Genomic DNA, 20,097 nt, shown 5'->3' on the forward strand with positions numbered 1-20,097 from the left:
AAATGTCTTACCCCTTATCCTTAGACTGTGACCCCTGGTTCTGGACTTCCCCAACATTGGGAACATTCTTCCTGCATAGAACCTGTCTAAACCCGTCAGAATTTTAAACGTTTCTATGAGATCCCCTCTCATTCTTCTGAACTCCATTGAATACAAGCCCAGTTGATCCAGTCTTTCTTGATATGTCAGTCCTGCCATCCCGGGAATCGGTCTGGTGAACCTTTGCTGCACTCCCCCAATAGCAAGAATGTCCTTCCTCAAGTTAGGAGACCAAAACTGTACACAATACTCCAGGTGTGGCCTCACCAAGGCCCTGTACAACTGTAGTAACACCTCCCTGCCCCTGTACTCAAATCCCCTCGCTATGAAGGCCAGCATGCCATTTGCTTTCTTAACCGCCTGCTGTACCTGCATGCCAACCTTCAATGACTGATGTACCATGGCACCCAGGTCTCGTTGCATCTCCCCTTTTCCTAATTTGTCACCATTCAGATAATAGTCTGTCTCTCTGTTTTTACCACCAAAGTGGATAACCTCACATTTATCCACATTATAATTCATCTGCCATGCATTTTCCCACTCACCTAACCTATCCAAGTCACTCTGCAGCCTCATAGCATCCTCATCGCAGCTCACATTGCCACCCAACTTAGTGTCATCCGCAAATTTGGAAATACTACATTTAATCCCCTCGTCTAAATCATTAACGTACAATGTAAACAGCTGGGGTCCCAGCACAGAACCTTGCGGTAACCCACTGCCATTCAGAAAAGTCCCCATTTACTCCTACTCTTTGCTTCCTGTCTGACAACCAGTTCTCAATCCACGTCAGCACACTACCCCCAATCCCATGTGCTTTAACTTTGCATATTAATCTCTTGTGTGGGACCTTGTCAAAAGCCTTCCGAAAGTCCAAATACACCACATCAGCTGGTTCTCCCTTGTCCACTCTACTGGAAACATCCTCAAAATATTCCAGAAGATTTGTCAAGCATGATTTTCCTTTCACAAATCCATGCTGACTTGGACCTATCATGTCACCTCTTTCCAAATGCGCTGCTATGACATCCTTACTAATTGATTCCATCATTTTACCCACTACCGATGTCAGGCTGACCAGTCTGTTATTCTCTGTTTTCTCTCTCCCTCCTTTTTTCAAAAGTGGGGTTACATTGGCTACCCTCCACTCCATAGGAACTGATCCAGAGTCTATGGAATGTTGGAAAATGACGGTCAATGCATCCGCTATTTCCAAGACCAGCTCCTTAAGTACTCTGGGATGCAGACCATCAGGCCCTGGGGATTTATCGGCCTTCAATCCCATCAATTTCTCCAACACAATTTCCTGACTAATAAGGATTTCCCTCAGTACCCCTTTTATATCCGGAAGGTTGTTTGTGTCCTCCTTAGTGAATACCGAACCAAAGTACTTGTTCAATTGGTCTGCCATTTCCTTGTTCCCAGTTATAACTTCCCCTGATTCTGACTGCAGGGGACCTACGTTTGTCTTTACTAATCTTTTTCTCTTTACATATCTATAGAAGCTTTTGCAGTCCATTTTAATGTTCCCTGCGAGCTTCCTCTCGTACTCTATTTTCCCTGCCCTAATCAAACCCTTTGTCCTCCTCTGCTGAGTTCTAAATTTCTCCCAGTCCCCGGGTTCGCTGCTATTTCTGGCCAATTTGTATGCCACCTCCTTGGCTTTAATACTATCCCTGACTTCCCTTGATAGCCACGGTTGAGCCACCTTCCCTTTAACCGATTAAGATTGTGAACAAAATGTTGTTGCGAGATGTCAGTACCAGTCCTAATGTAAAGAACAAAATGTTGTTGCAAGATGTCGGGAATAGAGTGTCCCCAAAAGTAGCAAGCGAGCGAATTCAGGAGGGTAAAGGCACTGATCCTGATGCCCTGCCCCAGGTGAGCTACAAGTTATAGGCCAGTGACCTCAGGAGAGTGAAGGCACTGTTCCTGATACCCTGCCCCAGGTCTATCCCACGCTGCAGGCATCCGATGGTACTATTCGCCATGGACCTGGAAACGAAAACAGCGCCAATATGCGCAGTCGGCCGCCATTGCTCACCACCCGGGTGGAGACGGTGCAGCCCCCAGACCCAGTCGCTACCTCGGCCGTGTCTGGGAGCGAAAGGTCAGAACCAACAAGTTCCCCAAACGGGACCTGGAACAGCCAGGTTCCCAACACCGTTAGAGAGCAAGCAGAAGATTCTGCAGCCCTCAAAAGAGGACACGAAGGCCACACACATCTGTGGCTCTGCCCACCACTAGTCAATGGCAAAGGCCCTGAGTCCTGGCTAGGTGAGCGAACCAAGCCCACCACGCTAGCAAGGGGCACAGCGCTGCTATCAGCGTCCGTTGCTCTGGAACCTGCGCCCTCGCATACCTTTACTGCTACCTCAGTACTTACCATGACTGAATCATGAATGCAATCTACCCAATCTTGGTGCACGACCGCAAAACGTAACGAATGTAAGTCACTGAACCAAGGTGTCCGATACAAACTGTAACTTCCTTTCTTTGTGATTGCACTGTGTATGATCCTGTATGTTAATGTAACGATGTAACGGGCCTGCTGCATGATCTCGCTTGGGGGGCGGTGGGTCGGAAATTGATGTGTGTAGCCATGGACACACACATGGATCACACCCAGAACCCACTGGAACCTCCACTGCTTCGTCGAACCATCCAAACTGCTAACCACTACCCAACATTGTGGCAAAAGGACTTGGGAGTTAACAGGGAGAGAGCCAAGCCAAAACACAGCCAAGGTGCAAGGGCTATTGGCACTTAAGTCTGGGGAGAGCTAAGCCAGAGCACATAGTGCAAAGGTAATTGGCACAAAGGACTTGGGGGAGAGTGATGTTATATATGCAGACTATAGATATACTCTCTGTGTAGTCACTGTATAGTTGCATAAGATGGAGACTTGTTAACTGATGTACGATCAATAAGGTTTACACTGTGTATATACTATGCTGAAACCACTAGAGGGCGCAACTGGTGGAGACTGGGGTTTCCTGCCTCTGTGGCAGAGGCTGTCCACCAGAGGGCACTGCGGTGGGAGACCTGAGGGTCACCTGTTTAGGTGTGCAGGGCCCAGTATAAAAGGCTGCTCACCATGCTTGTGCCTCACTCTGGAGTTACGAATAAAGGACCAAGGTCACTAAGTTTGAGTACAACACATTGCCTCGTGGAGTCATTCATAAGTGCATTACAGACATAACAGCCGTGGTGTGACATGAAGCCTTGGAAATTTCATCTGATTTACTCCAAGTTGAAATGACGAATCCAATGATAGATTTTAAGGATAACACTTTAATAACAGTCCATTTTATTTTCCTCTCTAGTTAGTTAAATTAGTCAGAATAAAAGCGATGCAAAGCACAGGGTAACAAAAGGAAGATTTTACACTAAGATGAGAGTGCCAATATCTTGCAGATGACTGATTAGCAATGCTGCAGAACCCCATTAGTCATCAAAGTCTGTATAAAGTTCTGTCTGTGTTCCGAAAATCTTAAGGATTGGTCAACAATGGTGTTTGTGCGGTACAACGCACACCTGATGAGGCTTTGGATTCAATATTCCCCCTACGACAGGCGTGAGGTCCAGTTCGGTGACGCCGGGGGGACAAAGCAAGTCAAACTTCTGCAGCAAGGCTACAAAGATCAGGAAGAGCTCCACTTTGGCCAGTGTCTCTCCCGGGCAAATCCTGCGACCTATAGGACCAGAACAATCACCAGTGTTAACAGCTACTTTATCAATGCATAAATACAAAAGGCATAATACTGTGGATGCTGGAAATCTGAAATATAAACAGAGAATGCTGGAAATACTGAACGGGTCAGGCAGCATCTATAGAGAAAGCAACAGACTGACCTTTTCTCAGAACTGAAAAAAATTAGAAATGTTAAAATTTATAAGCAAGTACAGTAGAAGGGCAAGGGGAGAAAAGAACAAAATGGAAGGTCGGTGATTGGATGGAAGGCAGGAGAGATTAAATGACCAGCAGAATCATTGCCAGCACTGACTGTCCAAAAATAAAAATGGGATAGAGGTTATGATCTGAGATGTTGAGACTGGAAGGCTGTGAAGTGCCTAATCCTCAATTAGACACTTTAGCCGGTTATTTTCTATGTTTCTATAGTCCTTACTACTAGGGGGATCAAGGGGTATGGCGAGAAAGCAGGAATGGGGTACTGAGGTTGCATGTTCAGCCATGAACTCATTGAATGGCGGTGCAGGCTCGAAGGGCCGAATGGCCTACTCCTGCACCTATTTTCTATGTTTCTATGTTTTCTATGTTGCTGTTCCTTGAACTTACGTTGAGCTTCATTGGAACAGTGTAGGAGGCCAAAGACAGAGATGCCAGAGTGGGAATGGAGCGGAGAATTAAAGGGACAGACGACCAGTCACGGTTGCGGACTGAATGGAGGTGTTCAGCAAAGCGATCACACAATCTGCGTTTGGTCTCCCCAATGTAGAGGAGACCTTGTCAAAGCATCTCGGTTATCAAGATAAGCTAAAACAACTGGGACCCTACACTTTAGAGAAGCTTAGGCTTAGAGGTGGTCTGATCGAGGTTTATAAGGCGATGAAGGGAATAGATTGTGTTCCAGTTTGTTAGGGAGGACAAGGGGTCACAAGTTTAAGTTGTACAAGGCTACATCTAGGTTAGATGTCAGGAGGTGGTTCTTTTCCCAGAGAATAGTGGACCTCTGGAACAAGCTGCTCTCTCATGTGGTGGACACAGACTTCACTGAATTCCTTCAAGCGAGAGCTAGACCTGTTTCTGGCTGCGGCGGAGATCACCTCTGACAGAAGGTAGGTACTACAGGGAATTCAGGGCCAGAGTGATGATCTGGACTAGTTTCCATCACCTAGATAGGTCAGAGAGGAATTTCACAGATTTGTTTCCTCAAATTGGCCTGGGTTTTTATGTTTTTTGTCTCTCCCAGGAGATCACATGGTTTCAGGTGGGGTGGGGAGTGTAGATTGTGATACACAAGGTATCGCAAATGTGTGGAACAGGCAGGATGGACCAGAGGGCCTTATCTGTCCGTCATTATCCGTATACTCGTAAATCTTCATCTGGGGGACCCTGCATGGATTCATGGATTGGCACTGAACCATCTGGACTAGGAAGGTCCCACATACAATCACTGGTCTGTATTGAGTTAGCATATCTCAGTTGGGGGCATCAGTACATGTTCTGCCCAAGTGGGCAATTAGGTTCAGCATCCCAAGGGACAGAACAACATAAACCAGCCAGCCTTCCTTTCCTTCATTGATGTGCTTGTATGATGCCAGGTACTGACAGGAACAGACTTTACCCAGTGATTGCCCCACAGTCAAGTAGCTCACCAACACCACGAGAAGTTTAGCCAGTTGATTGATGTACCAAAGTGGGCATTGACACCCATAGAAAATCAGCCAATAGGCACCATCAGGGGTGATCCCACCAGCGTGAAGCAGAACTCGCAGGGAGACCGTCTCAGGGACTCGCTGACTGATGGCTCATGATTTTCCATCCATTCATTTTAACATTGGAAAATCGTGAGAGACAGACACGAGATACAACTTCCGAGGAGCAGCCTTCGCTGCGGAGAGTGGAGGATGCTCAACGCAGCTCCATCCGAAGAGACAAGGTTAAATTGTTCAGCCAACCCAGATATCCACAGTTTAAGGGGAAGTTAGATAGGTACATAGAATTATACAGCACAGGAGGAGCCATTTGGCCAATCATGTCTCTGCCGACTCTTTGGTAGAGCTATCCAACTACTCCTGCTCTTTCTCCATGGCCCTGCATTTTTTTTCCCTTCAATTATTTATCCATTTCTCTCTGGACTGTTACCACTGAATCTGCCTCCACCGTCCTTTCAGGCAGTGTGTTCCCAATCACAACAACTCGCTGTGTAAAAAAACGTTTCCTCATGTCACCTCTGGTTCTTCTGCCAATCACCTTAAATCTGTGTCCTCTGGTTACCGACCCTTCTGCTATTGGAAACAGTTTCTCCTTATTTACTCTATCAAAAGCATTCATGATTGAACACCTCAAATCTCCTCTTCACCTCTCTGCTCTAAGGATAACACCCCCAGTTTCTCCAGTCTCCCCACATAACTGAAGTCCCTCATCCCTGGTACCATTCTCGTCAATTTCTTCTGCACCTTCTTCAAGGCTTTGACAACTTTCCTAAAGCGCGGTGCCCTGAATTGAACACAATACTCCAGCTGAGGCCTAACCAGTGTTTTATAAAGGTTTAATATAACCTCCTTCCTTTTGTACTCTATTTCTCTCTTAGTAAGTGGAGTAATTGTTCACGTTACCTAGTGCTCTCACTAAACTAACTGCCGGTGATACATGCACAGTTACATAGCATTCCTATACTAGAACTGTATAAAACACTAGTAAGGCCACAGCTAGAGTACTGCATACAGTTCTGGTCACCACTCTGTAGGAAAGGTGTGATTGCACTAGAGAGGGTACAGAGGAGATTTACGAGGATGTTGCCTGGACTGGAGAATTTTAGCTACGAGGAAAGATTGGATAGGCCGGGCTTGTCATCTTTGTAACAGCGGAGGCTGAGGGGAGACTTCATTGAGGTGTGTAAAATTAAGAGTGGTCCGGATAGAGTGGATAGGAAGGACCTATTTCCATTAGCAGGGGTGTCAATAAACAGGAGGCATAGATTTAAAGTCATTGGTAGAAGGATTAGAGGGGAGTGGAGGAAAACTTTCTTCACCCAGAGGGTGGTGGGGGTTTGGAACTCACTGCCTGAAAGGGTCGTAGAGTTAGAAACCCTCATCATTTTATAAAGTACTTGGATATGCACTTGAAGTGCTGCATACGACAAGGCTACAGATCTAGAGCTGGAAAGTGGGATTAGGCTGGATAGCTCTTTTTTGGCCAGCACAGACATAATGGGCTGAATGGCCTCCATCTGTGCCGCAAATTTCTATGATTTCTATTTCGATGATTCTAAAGCCAAGGATCCTATGTGCTTTTTAACAACTTTTTCAACTTGTCCTGCCAAAGGTACACCCCCATGTCTCTTTGTTTCTGCACCCCCTTTAAATTGTACCATTTACTTCATATTGCCTCTCCTCATTGCTCCTACCAAAATGTGTCACTTCACACCATGTTAAATTTCATCTGCCATGTGTCTACCCATCTCGCCAGTCTGTCTATCTCCTCCTGAAGTCTGTTAGATGAGGGAGAAAGGTATAGAAGTATAAGGTGATGGGGTGAGATAAAATAAAGAGAGTGGGAGGAGGTTCGTGTGGAGCATAAACATCATCATAGGCAGTCCCTCGAAATCGAGGAAGACTTGCTTCCACTCTAAAAGTGAGTTCTCGGGTGACTGTACAGTCCAATACGGGAATTACAGTCTCTGTCATGGGTGGGACAGACAGTGGTTGAAGGAAAGGGTGGGTGGGGAGTCTGGTTTGCCGCACGCTCCTTCCGCTGTCCGCGCTTGATCTCTGCACGCTCTCGGCGACGAGACTCGAGGTGCTCAGCGCCCTCCCGGATGCTCTTCCTCCACTTAGGGCGGTCTTTGGCTAGGGACTCCCAGGTGTCGGTGGGGATGTTGCACTTTATCAGGGAGGCTTTGAGGGTGCCCTTGAAACGTTTCCTCTGCCCACCTGGGGATCGGTTGCCGTGTAGGAGTTCCGAGTAGAGCGCTTGCTTTGGGAGTCTTGTGACGGGCATGCGGACAATGTGGCCTGCACAGCGGAGCTGGTCGAGTGTGGCCAGTGCTTCGATGCTGGGGATCGAGAACTGACGTTGGTGCGTCTATCCTCCCAGGGGGTTTGCAGGATAGAAACATAGAAACATAGAAAACAGGTGCAGGAGTAGGCCATTCGGCCCTTCGAGCCTGCACCACCATTTAATATGATCATGGCTGATCATGCAACTTCAATACCCCATTCCTTCTTTCTCTCCATACCCCTTCATCCCTTTAGCCGTAAGTGCCACATCTAATTCCCTTTGAATATATCTAACGAACTGGCCTCAACAACTTTCTGTGGTAGAGAATTCCACAGGTTCACAATTCTCTGAGTGAAGAAGTTGAAGAAGATCTTACGGAGACATCGTTGGTGGTATTTCCCCAGCGATTTGAGGCGTCTACTTGTGGAGCATAAACACTGTCCTAATGGCCTGTCTGTGTGCTGTAAATTCTATGCAAATCTATGTAATACGCACTTCTGGAGTGGAGAGATAAAGGCCGAGAAAAAATGTCACTCAGAAAACAGCAGTGCATTCAAACACATGAAGTACAGACAGTGGGAAGCTTTTGAGTTCCATTCACAACTTGGCAAATGATTATTTATAGAGCATTCTAATCTGTTGAGAAGCAAGTACACAAATCATTTAAAGCTGATAGACAGATACAGAAAAGCAATCAGAAAGACGAATGGAGTGTTAGCCTTTATCGCAACGAAGTTGGAATACAAAGGAGAGGAAGTTATGCTTCAGTTGCACAGAACTTTGGTCAGAACCTATCTGGAGCACTGCGTTCAGTTCTGAGCACCGCACCTCAGGAGTGATATACTGGCCTTGGAGGGGTGCAGCACAGATTCACCAGAATGATACCGGGGCTAACAGGGTTAAATTGTATGGGCAGGTTGCATCCACTAGGCTTGTATTCCCTTGAGTATAGAAGATTAAGGGGTGATGTAATTGAGGTGTTCAAGATGATTAAAGGAGTTGATAGGGTAGATAGAGAGAAACTGTTTCCTCCCTGGTGGGGGCAGCCCAGAACAAGGGGACATAACCTTAAAATTAGAGCGAGGCTATTCAGGGGGATGATGTCAGGAAGCACTTGTTCACACAAAGGATAGTGGAAATCTGGAATTCTCTCACCCCAAAAAATGCTATTGATACTGGGGGTCAATTGAAAATTTCAAAACTGAGATCAATAGATTTTTGTTAAGTTAAGGATATTAGGGGATATGGAACCAAAGCGGATACAGATCAGCCGCTGTCCAACTGAATGTCAGTCCAGGCTCGAGGGTGTTAGAAACATAGAAACATAGAAAATAGGTGCAGGAGCAGGCCATTCGGCCCTTCTAGCCTGCACCGTCATTCAATGAGTTCATGGCTGAACATTCAACTTCAGTACCCCATTCCTGCTTTCTCGCCAAAGAATTTTCATGTTTTAAATACTGAGTAACTTTCCAGATGAGCTACCTGTAGAGAAAGGTATGAAGGCATCTCTTTTCACAAACTTGCCCGCGGCGTCCAGAAAGTGAGCTGGGTTGAATTCGTCGGGTTTTTCCCACTGCGTTTTATCGTAGAGCACCGAGGCCAGTAAAGGAATGATGTAAGTACCCTATGGAGAAAAGAAAAACCTATATCTAGTGCTTGCTTACAGTGCAGCTTGCTGCCTTGATACCGGAATGGAAAAGATGCAAAATGAGCGGGAAGCTTGAAGCAACACAGACGGTGACATTGGATCACATGGCAAACTGGGAACAATCTCAGCACCAGAACAGCTAGGCCCCAGGCCTAAGGCTGATCGATTAAGTTAGACAGGCCTGCTATGGGTCCTCTGATGCCCAGCCAGTCAAGTGGACATAAGGTTCGGGCAGTTGTGACACAGTGTACAATTTAAAGTCGTGCTTCTTATTCGTGCTTGATAATAGCACTGAAATAACTCACAATTAATTCGGCTTGAGCTAAATGAACAAGCTGATGTTGCTGAATACTGTAAAATGGTAGGACTTTATTTCCTTTTTCTTTATTGTATAATCTGGATTATATCATATAAAACACTCTGGGGTAGAACCAGTCTCCCGTTATATGGGAATCTAGAACTAGGGGCCATAGTTTCAGAATAAGGCGTTGCCCATTTAAAACGGAAATGGGGAAGAATTTCTTCTCTCGGAGGGTTGCAAATCTGTGGAATTCTCTACCCCAGAGAGCTGTGGAGTCTGGGTCATTGAATATATTTAAGGTGGCGATAGACTGATTTTTGAATGATAAGGGAGCCAAGGGTTATGGGGAGCGGGCAGGGAAGTGGAGATGAGGCCAAGATCAGATCAGCAGGCTCGAAGGGACAGATGGCCCTGCTCTTATTTCTCATGTTCTTATATCCTGGAACCGATCAAACTCTTACTTACGATGTATTTGCACCTGAGTATTTTTGAAGCCTACCTTAGGGATGAAATATCCTTGGAAGTTGGTGTCCACGGTTGTTGCTCGTGGGATGCCCAACGGGGCGATATTGGCAAACCTCTGTACCTCGTGTATAACTGCATCAGTGTAGGGCATGTGCTTACGGTCCTCCATTCTGGGAGATCGCTCTGATCCGATCACTCGGTCGATTTCTTCCTGCACTTTCGCTACAAGAAGAATAGACTAAAGTGGGTAGGAATTCATCTTGGGCTGCAGCGCAAATTGGGTGGCATTGCATTGGACGCCCGTTATACGCAACTACTGAATATCAAGCGGGGCTTATAACGTGGCTCTACCCCAGAGTGTTTTATATTATCTAATCCAGCTTATATAATAAAGGTAAAGGCACTGCTCCTGATGTAAATCAGTGTTCGGTACCACATAGCATAAACCCGTAGACCAGCTTTGAAAAGTATGGGATTTCTTTCCTTCCCGGTCTTTTCGATTCCACCAGTGGCACAGGCTGCTCCTGAAGTGGTACGGCACAATTCTGCTCCACCATGGCACATCTGACCACCAGAGCTCGGATTGGAGTCAACTCTCCAAAACAGGCCGCACCACACCACTCCATGTGCTGCTGATGCTTGATCCAACAGTCTAGCTCGTTGATAGGAGCTGGGGGTGGGGGGTGAGGGGTAGCGCGGGTGTGGGTGGGGCAGAAGGGGCTGTCGCTGGGGGGAGGCCGCGAAGATTCTTCCCTATTGGCTCATGATATAGCCCTGCAAGCCAATGTCACAATGGGTAGGGTGGAGAGGAAGCAGAAAGCTGACCAGTGATATATGCCTTGAGGCTATTTGGTTTTAGCTGGTTAAACTCTGCCCCTGTGCACACTTCGCGAGTCACTAAGCCTTGGCTGCTGCCAACCCTTGAACTAGGTTCTGTCAAGAGGACAGCTCATTGAATGTATTCAAATCACAGATAGATAGATTTTTAACCAATAAGGGAATTAAGGGTTACGGGGAGCGGGCGGGTAAGTGGAGCTGAGTCCACGGCCAGATCAGTCATGATCTTGTTGAATGGCGGAGCAGGCGCGAGGGGCTAGATGGCCTACTCCTGTTCCTAATTCTTATGTTCTTGTGTTATGTTATGTTCTTATGAAAATCAAATTAAAATTTTGGATATGTACCATCAATCATGAAACACCTCAAGCTCCCTCTTCTCTTTTCCATTGATGTTGATTGACTTCCTACATATTTCCAGAATCTGCAAGTATTTATTTTTCGAGTAAGTGTACTGTTTTCCAATAGCAGAGTTGCTTTTTCATGTCAGGCAAACAGAAATTCTATTTATAGGCACACAAAAACAAGAGGAGGCCATTCAACCCCTCAGGCCAGTTCTGACATTCAATTAGATCATGGCTGATCTGTGGTTTATCTCTATCTACCCACCTTAATGTACCTACCGAACAAAAGTTTTTCCAATCTCAGTACTAAAATTTTCAATTGATCTCCAGCCTCAGTAAGGGAAGAGGGTTCCAGATTTCCACTAACCTTTGTGTGAAGAAATGCTTCCTAACATCACTCCTAAATAGCCCAGCTCTAATTTTAAAGTTTTGCCCCTTGTTCTGGACCCCACCCCCAGAGCGAATATCTTCTCTCTATCTACCCTTTCAAATGCTTTACTCATCATGAACAGCTCAATTTGACTATTCCTTAATCCTCTATAACTCAAGGGAATACAAGCCTAGTTTATGTAAACTGCCCTCATAATTGAACCTTTTTAGCCCCCGGTAACATTCTGGTGAATATTTTTTTTTTATCGTTCCAGGTTGAGGGCATCGCTGGCAAGACCAGCATTTATTGCCCATCCCTAATTGCCCTGGAGAAGTTGGTGGTAGCCACCTTCTTGAACCTCTGCAGTCCTTGTGGTGAAGGTACTCCCACAGTGCTGTTAGGGTGTTCCAGGATTTTGATCAAGCGATGATGAAAGAATGGCGATATATTTCCAAGTCAGGATGGTTTGGAGGGGAACTTAGAGGTGGTGGTGTTCCCAATGTGCTTGCTGCCCTTGTCCTTCGAGGTGGTAGAGGTCGCAGGTTTGGGAGGTGCTGCCGAAGAAGCCTTGGTGAGTTAACTGGGTTTCTCAGTAGTTTGGAGATTGGAAAGTATGGTGATGGGTTTTCGCACATGTCAGACACCTGACTGACCAAGAGAAGGTGCCATTCCTTTGTTGAGAGGGTGGTAAAGGCTGGAGCCTTTTCTTCAGCTTCTGAGAAGCTCACTTGTCAATCAGCAGAGTGAGCTGCTGATTGGCAAACGACCAATTGAGCTATAAAAGTGAAAGGGATATTTGATGTTACTCCTTACCCTGGATGTCTGGGTACTTCATCATGATGTAAAGTGCCCAGCGAATGGTGGTGGCCGCAGTTCCCATCCCAGCGATGAACAGGTCACTTGTTGTGATCAGCAAGTTCTTCTCATGGAAGTAGGTGTTCGGGTTTCCCGACTCCTTGAAAAGAGAATGGAGATCACAGAATAAGATCAGAATACGCTGTTTCAATTAATCTGCAGTGTGCATTTTCACAATTATCTGTTTCTGTTATTCTATCGTGTGAGTTTCCATTGTAAACTCCATGTTGGTTGCACTGTTGTATAAATTATCACTCCGATCTCAGACCCTATTATTCTGGGGTTGTGAGTTATTACTGTAATCTCAGACCCTATTATTCTGGGGTTGTGATTTATTACTGTAATCTCAGACCCTATTATCCTGGGCTGTGAGTTATTACTGAAATCTCAGACCCTGTTACCCTGGGCTGTGTGTTAATATTGTAATCTCAGCCCCTATTACCCTGGGCTGTGAGTTAATACTGTAATCTCAGACCCTATTATTCTGGGGTTGTGAGTTATTACTATAATCTCAGACCCTATTATTCTGAGCTGTGAGTTATTACTGTAATCTCAGACCCTATTACCCTGGGGTTGTGAGTTATTACTGTAATCTCAGATCCTATTATCCTGGGCTGTGAGCTATTACTCTAATCTCAGATCCTATTATCCTGGGCTGTGAGTTAATACTGTAATCTCAGACCCTATTATTCTGAGCTGTGAGTTATTACTGTAATCTCAGACCCTATTATCCTGGGGTTGTGAGTTATTACTGTAATCTCAGACCCTATTATCCTGGACTGTGAGCTATTACTCTAATCTCAGATCTTATTATCCTGGGCTGTGAGTTAATACTGTAATCTCAGACCCTATTATTCTGAGCTGTGAGTTATTACTGTAATCTCAGACCTTATTATTCTGGGCTGTGAGCTATTACTCTAATCTCAGACCCTATTATCCTGGGCTGTGAGTTAATACTGTAATCTCAGACCCTATTATTCTGGGACTGTGAGTTATTATGGGAATTTGAGACCCTATTATTCTGGGGCTGTGAGTTATTATGGGAATTTGAGACCCTATTATTCTGGGGCTGTGAGTTATAACTGTAATCTCAGACCCTATTATTCTGGGCTGTGAGTTATTACTGTAATCTCAGGCCCTATTATTCTGGGGCTGTGAGGTATTACTCTAATCTCAGACCCTATTATTCTGGACTGTGAGTTATTAATGTAATCTCAGACCCTATTATTCTGGGCTGTAAATTATTACTGTAATCTCAGGCACTACTATTCTGGGCTTTGAATTATTACTGTAATCTCAGGCCCTATTATTCTGGGACTATGAGTTATTACTGTAATCTCAGGCCCTATTATTCTGGGCTGTGAGTTATTACTGTAATCTCAGACACTATTATTCTGGGCTGTGAGTTATTACTGTAATCCCGGACCCTATTATTCTGGGCTGTGAGTTATTACTGTAATCTCAGACCCTATTATTCTGGGCTGTGAGTTATTACTGTAATCTCAGACCCTATTATTCTGGGCTGTGAGTTATTACTGTAATCTCAGACCCTATTATTCTGGGCTGTGAGTTATTACTGTAATCTCAGACCCTATTATTCTGGGCTATGAGTTATTACTGTAATCTCAGACCCTATTACTCTGGGGCTGCGAGTTATTACTGCAATCTCAGATCCTATTATTCTGGGGCTGCGAGGTATTACTGTAATCTCAGACCCTATTATTCTGGGCTGTGAGTTATTACTCTAATCTCAGACCCCATTATTCTGGGCTGTGAGTTATTACTGAAATTGCAGACCCTGTTATACCAGGGCTGTGAGTTATTACTGAAATCTCAGACCCTGTTACCCTGGGCTGTGTGTTAATATTGTAATCTCAGCCCCTACTACCCTGGGCTGTGAGTTAATACTGTAATCTCAGACCCTATTATTCTGGGCTGTGAATTATTACTGTAATCTCAGACCCTATTATTCTGGGGTTGTGAGGTATTACTGTAATCTCAGACCCTATTATTCTGGGCTGTAAGTTAATACTGTAATCTCAGACCCTATTATCCTGGGATTGTGAGTTATTACTGTAATCTCAGACCCTATTATTCTTGGCTGTGAGTTATTACTGTAATCTCAGACCCTATTATTCTGGGCTGTGAGTTATTACTGCAATCTCAGACCCTATTATTCTTGGCTGTGAGTTATTACTGTAATCTCAGACCCTATTATTTTGGGCTGTGAGTTATTACTGTAATCTCAGGCCCTATTATTCTGGGGCTGTGAGGTATTACTCTAATCTCAGACCCTATTATTCTGGACTGTGAGTTATTAATGTAATCTCAGACCCTATTATTCTGGGCTGTAAATTATTACTGTAATCTCAGGCACTACTATTCTGGGCTATGAATTATTACTGTAATCTCAGGCCCTATTATTCTGCGACTATGAGTTATTACTGTAATCTCAGACCCTATTAATCTGAGATGTGAGTTATTACTGTAATCTCAGACCCTATTATTCTGAGGCTCTGAATTATTACTGTAATCTCAGACCCTATTATTCTGGGCTGTGAGTTATTACTGTAATCACAGACCCTATTATTCTGAGATGTGAGTTATTACTGTAATCTCAGACCCTATTATTCTGGGCTGTGAGTTATTATTGTAATCTCAGACCCTATTATTGTGGGGCTGTGTGTTATTACTGTAATCTCAGACCCTTTTATTTTGGGTTGTGAGTTATTACTGTAATCTCAGACCCTATTATTCTGGGGCTGTGTGTTATTACTGTAATCGCACACCCTATTATTCTGGAGTTGTGAGTTAACACTGTAATCTCAGTTACATAAGAACATGAGAACCTAAGAACATAAGAATTAGGAACAGGAGTAGGCCATCTAGCCCTTCGAGCCTGCTCCGCCATTCAATAAGATCATGGCTGATCTGGCCGTGGACCCAGCTCCACTTACCCGCCCTCTCCCCGTAACCCTTAATTCCCTTATTGGTTAAAAATCTATCGATCTGTGATTTGAATACATTCAATGAGCTAGCCTCAACTGCTTCCTTGGGCAGAGAATTCCACAGATTCACAAGCCTCTGGGAGAAGAAATTCCTTTTCAACTCGGTTTTAAATTGGCTCCCCGGTATTTTGAGGCTGTGCCCCCTAGTTCTAGTCTCCCCAACCAGTGGAAACAACCTCTCTGTCTCTATCTTGTCTATCCCTTTCATTATTTTAAATGTTTCTATAAGATCACCCCTCATCCTTCTGAACTCCAGCGAGTAAAGACTCAGTCTACTCAATCTATCATCATAAGGTAACCCCTTATCTCCGGAATCAGCCAAGTGAATCGTCTCTGTAGCCCCTCCAAAGCAAGAATATCCTTCCTTAAGTAAGGTGACCAAAACTGCACGCAGTACTCCAGGTGCGACCTCACCAATACCCTGTAAAGTTGCAGCAGGACATCTCTGCTTTTGTACTCCATCCCTCTTGCAATGAAGGCCAACATTTCATTCGCCTTCCTGATTAACTGCTGCACCTGCAAACTAACTTTTTGGGATTCATGCACAAGGACCCCCAGGTCCCTCTGCACCTCAGCATGTTGTAATTTCTCCCCATTCAAATAATATTCCCTTTTACTGTTTTTTTTTCCAAGGTGGATGACCTCACATTTTCCGACATTGTATTCCATCTGCCAAACCTTAGCCCATTCGCTTAACCTATCTAAATCGCTTTGCCGCCTCTCTGTGTCCTCTACACAACCCGCTTTCCCACTAATTTTTGTCATCTGCAAATTTTGTTACACTACACTCTGTTCCCTCTTCCAGGTCATCTATGTATATTGTAAACAGTTGTGGTCCCAGCACCGATCCCTATGGCAGACCACTAACCACCGATTTCCAACCCTAAAAGGACCCATTTATCCCGACTCTCTGCTTTGTGTTAGCCAGCCAATTCTCGATCCATGCTAATACATTTCCTCTGACTCCGCGTACCTTTATCTTCTGCAGTAACCTTTTGTGTTGCACCTTATCGAATGCCTTTTGGAAATCTAAATACACCACATCCATCGGTACACCTCTATCCACCATGTTTGTTATATCCTCAAAGAATTCCAGTAAATTAGTTAAACATGATTTCCCCTTCATGAGTCCATGTTGTGTCTGCTTGATTGCACTATTCCTATCTAGATGTCCCGCTATTTCTTCCTTAATGATAGCTTCAATCATTTTCCCCACTACAGATGTTAAACTAACCGGCCTATAGTCACCTGCCTTTTGTCTGCCCCCTTTTTTAAACAGAGGCGTTACATTAGCTGCTTTCCAATCCGATGGTACTTCCCCAGAGTCCAGAGAATTTTGGTAGATTATAACGAATGCATCTGCTATAATTTCCGCCATCTCTTTTAATACCCTAGGATGCATTTCATCAGGACCAGGGGACTTGTCTACCTTCAGTCCCATTAGCCTGTCCAGCACTACTCCCCTAGTGATAGTGATTATCTCAAGGTCCTCCCTTCCCACATTCCCGCGACCAGCAATTTTTGGCATGGTTTTTGTGTCTTCCACTGTGAAGACCGATGCAAAATAATTGTTTAAGGTCTCAGCCGTTTCCACATTTCCCATTATTAAATTCCTCTTCTCATCTTCTAAGGGACCAACATTTATTTTAGTCACTCTTTTCCGTTTTATATATCGGTAAAAGCTTTTACTATCTGTTTTTATGTTTTGCGCACATTTACTTTCGTAATCTATCTTTCCTTTCTTTATTACTTTCTTCGTCATTCTTTGCTGTCGTTTAAAATTTTCCCAATCTTCTAGTTTCCCACTAACCTTGGCCACCTTATACGCATTGTTTTTTTATTTGATACTCTCCTTTATTTCCTTGGTTATCCACGGCTGGTTATCCCTTCTGTTACCGCCCTTCTTTTTCACTGGAATATATTTTTGTTGAGCACTATGAAAGAGCTCCTTAAAAGTCCTCCACTGTTCCTCAATTGTGCCACCGTTTAGTCTGTGTTCCCAGTCTACTTTAGCCAACACTGCCCTCATCCCACTGTAGTCCCCTTTGTTTAAACATAGTATGCTCGTTTGAGACACTACTTCCTCACCCTCAATCTGTAGTACAAATTCAACCATACTGTGATCACTCATTCCGAGAGGATCTTTTACTCGGAGATCGTTTATTATTCCTGTTTCATTACACAGGACCAGATCTAAGATAGCTTGCTCCCTTGTAGTTTCTGTAACATACTGTTCTAAGAAACAATCCCATATGCATTCTATGAATTCCTCCTCAAGGCTACCCCGTGCAATTTGATTTGACCAATCGATATGTAGGTTAAAATCCCCCATGATTACTGCCATTCCTTTTTCACATTATTCCCTTCATTATTGTCCGACCCACCGTGAAGTTATTATTTGGGGGCCTATAAACCACGGCCACCAGTGACTTTTTCCCCTTACTATCTCTAATCTCCACCCACAATGATTCAATATTTTGTTCATTAGAGCCAATATCGTCTCTCACAACTGCCCTGATATCATCCTTTATTATCAGAGCTACCCCACCTCCTTTCCCTTCTTGTCTATCTTTCCGAATTGTCAGATGCCCCTGTATGTTTAATTCCCAGTCTTGGCCCTCCTGCAACCACGTTTCTGTTATTGCCACCAAATCATACCCATTTGTAATGATTTGTGCCGTCAACTCATTTACTTTATTTCGAATGCTGCGTGCATTTAGGTAGAGTGTTTTAATACTAGTTTTTAAACCATGATTTTTAGTTTTGACCCCTCCTGCAGCCCCTTTATATTCATACATAATGTCCCTTCCTATTACCTTGTGGTTTACACTTACCCCAGTGCTACTCTGCTCTATTGCCTCCTGCCTTTTGCATTCTTTCTTGTGGTCCTGTTCATCTGAGCTCTCACCCACTCTAACCAGCTCAGAGCCCTCTCCTGGGTTCTGAATTCTCCTCGCATTGAGGCACAGAGCTTTCAGACTTGCCTTTTTATTACACTTTGACCCTTTAGAATTTTGCTGTACAGTGGCCCTTTTTGTTTTTTGCCTTGGGTTTCTCTGCTCTCCACTTTTACTCATCTCCTTTCTGTCTTTTGCTTCTGTCTCCATTTTGTTTCCCCCTGTCTCCCTGCATTGGTTCCCATCCCCCTGCCATATTAGTTTAACTCCTCCCCAACAGCACTAGCAAACACTTCCCCTAGGACATTGGTTCCGGTCCTGCCCAGGTGCAGACCATCCGGTTTGTACTGGTCCCACCTCCCCCAGAACCGGTTCCAATGCCCCAGGAATTTGAATCCCTCCCTGCTGCACCACTGCTCAAGCCACGTATTCATCTGAGCTATCCTGCGATTCTTACTCTGACTAGCACATGGCACTGGTAGCAATTCCGAGATTACTACTTTTGAGGTCCTACTTTTTAATTTAGCTTCTAGCTCCTACGATTATCCTGCTCTGTGGATAGTCAAACAGTCTGAGATTCTAGTAATCTGAAAGAAAGAAAGAAATTACACTTGTACACCACCTTTTGCAATCCCAGTTCATCCCAAAGTGCTTGACAGCCAATGAGTTGTAGACACTGTTGTAATGTAGGAAATGCAGGCACTAATTTGCCCACAGCAAGATCCCACAAACGGCAATGTGATATTGTCCAGATTTTGGTGATGTTCGTTGAGGGATAAATGTAGGCCCAGGACACTGAGGAGAACTCCCCTGTTCTTGTTCATAATAGTTGCCATTCAATCTTTTCCATTCACCTGAGAGGGCAGATGGGGTTTAACATCTCATTTGAAAGACGAAGGCTGTATCCAGTGGGGTTCCGCAGGGCTCAGTGCTTGGTCCCTTGCTTTTTATGGTATATATCAATGACTTCGACTTGAATGTTGGGGGTATACATAAGAACATAAGAGCATAAGAAATAGGAGCAGGAATAGGCCATACGGCCCCTCGAGCCTGCTCCGCCATTTAGTACGATCTTGGCTGATCCAATCATGGACTCAGTTCCACTTCTCTGCCCACTACCCATAACCCCTTATTCCCTTATTGGTTAAGAAACTGTCTATCTCTGTCTTAAATTTATTCAATGTCCCAGCTTCCACAGCTCTCTGAGGCAGCGAATTCCACAGACTTATAACCCTCTGAGAAAAGAAATTTCTCCTCATCTCAGTTTTAAATGGGTGGCCCCTTATTCTAGTATTATGCCCTCTAGTTCTAGTCTCCCCATAACTGGAAACATTCTCTCTGCATCCACCTCGTCAAGCCCCCTCATAATCTTATATGTTTCAATAAAATCATCTCTTAATCTTCTGAATTCCAATGAGTAGAGGCCCAACCTACTCAACCTTTCCTCATAGGTCAACCCCCTCATCTCCGGAATCATCCTAGTGAACCTTCTCTGAAATGCCTCCAAAGCAAGTATTTCCTTTCGTAAATATGGAAACCAAAACTGCATGCAGTATTCCAGGTGTGGCCTCACCAATACCCTGTATAACTGTAGCAAGACTTCCCTGCTTTTATACTCCATCCCCTTTGCAATAAAGGCCAAGATTAAG

The 20,097-nt window shown here is 44.5% G+C and overlaps 1 protein-coding gene across 1 annotated transcript in view; it reads right to left on the minus strand.

Annotated features, from left to right (window-relative positions):
- Positions 1–3,543: 3,543 nt before the first annotated feature.
- Positions 3,544–20,097, minus strand: part of LOC139230652 (cytochrome P450 2K1-like) — a 36,207-nt gene continuing 19,653 nt past the window's right edge. Inside the window, exons 6-9 of the mRNA XM_070862461.1 lie at positions 12,502–12,643; positions 10,175–10,362; positions 9,209–9,350; positions 3,544–3,734 (exon numbers count right to left, since the gene is read on the minus strand). Of these exons, the coding sequence (XP_070718562.1) occupies positions 3,544–3,734; positions 9,209–9,350; positions 10,175–10,362; positions 12,502–12,643 (663 nt within the window). The remainder of the gene's footprint in view (positions 3,735–9,208; positions 9,351–10,174; positions 10,363–12,501; positions 12,644–20,097) is intronic.

Source organism: Pristiophorus japonicus, chromosome 19, assembly GCF_044704955.1.
Source record: "Pristiophorus japonicus isolate sPriJap1 chromosome 19, sPriJap1.hap1, whole genome shotgun sequence".
In the NCBI taxonomy this organism is placed as follows: domain Eukaryota; kingdom Metazoa; phylum Chordata; class Chondrichthyes; family Pristiophoridae; genus Pristiophorus; species Pristiophorus japonicus.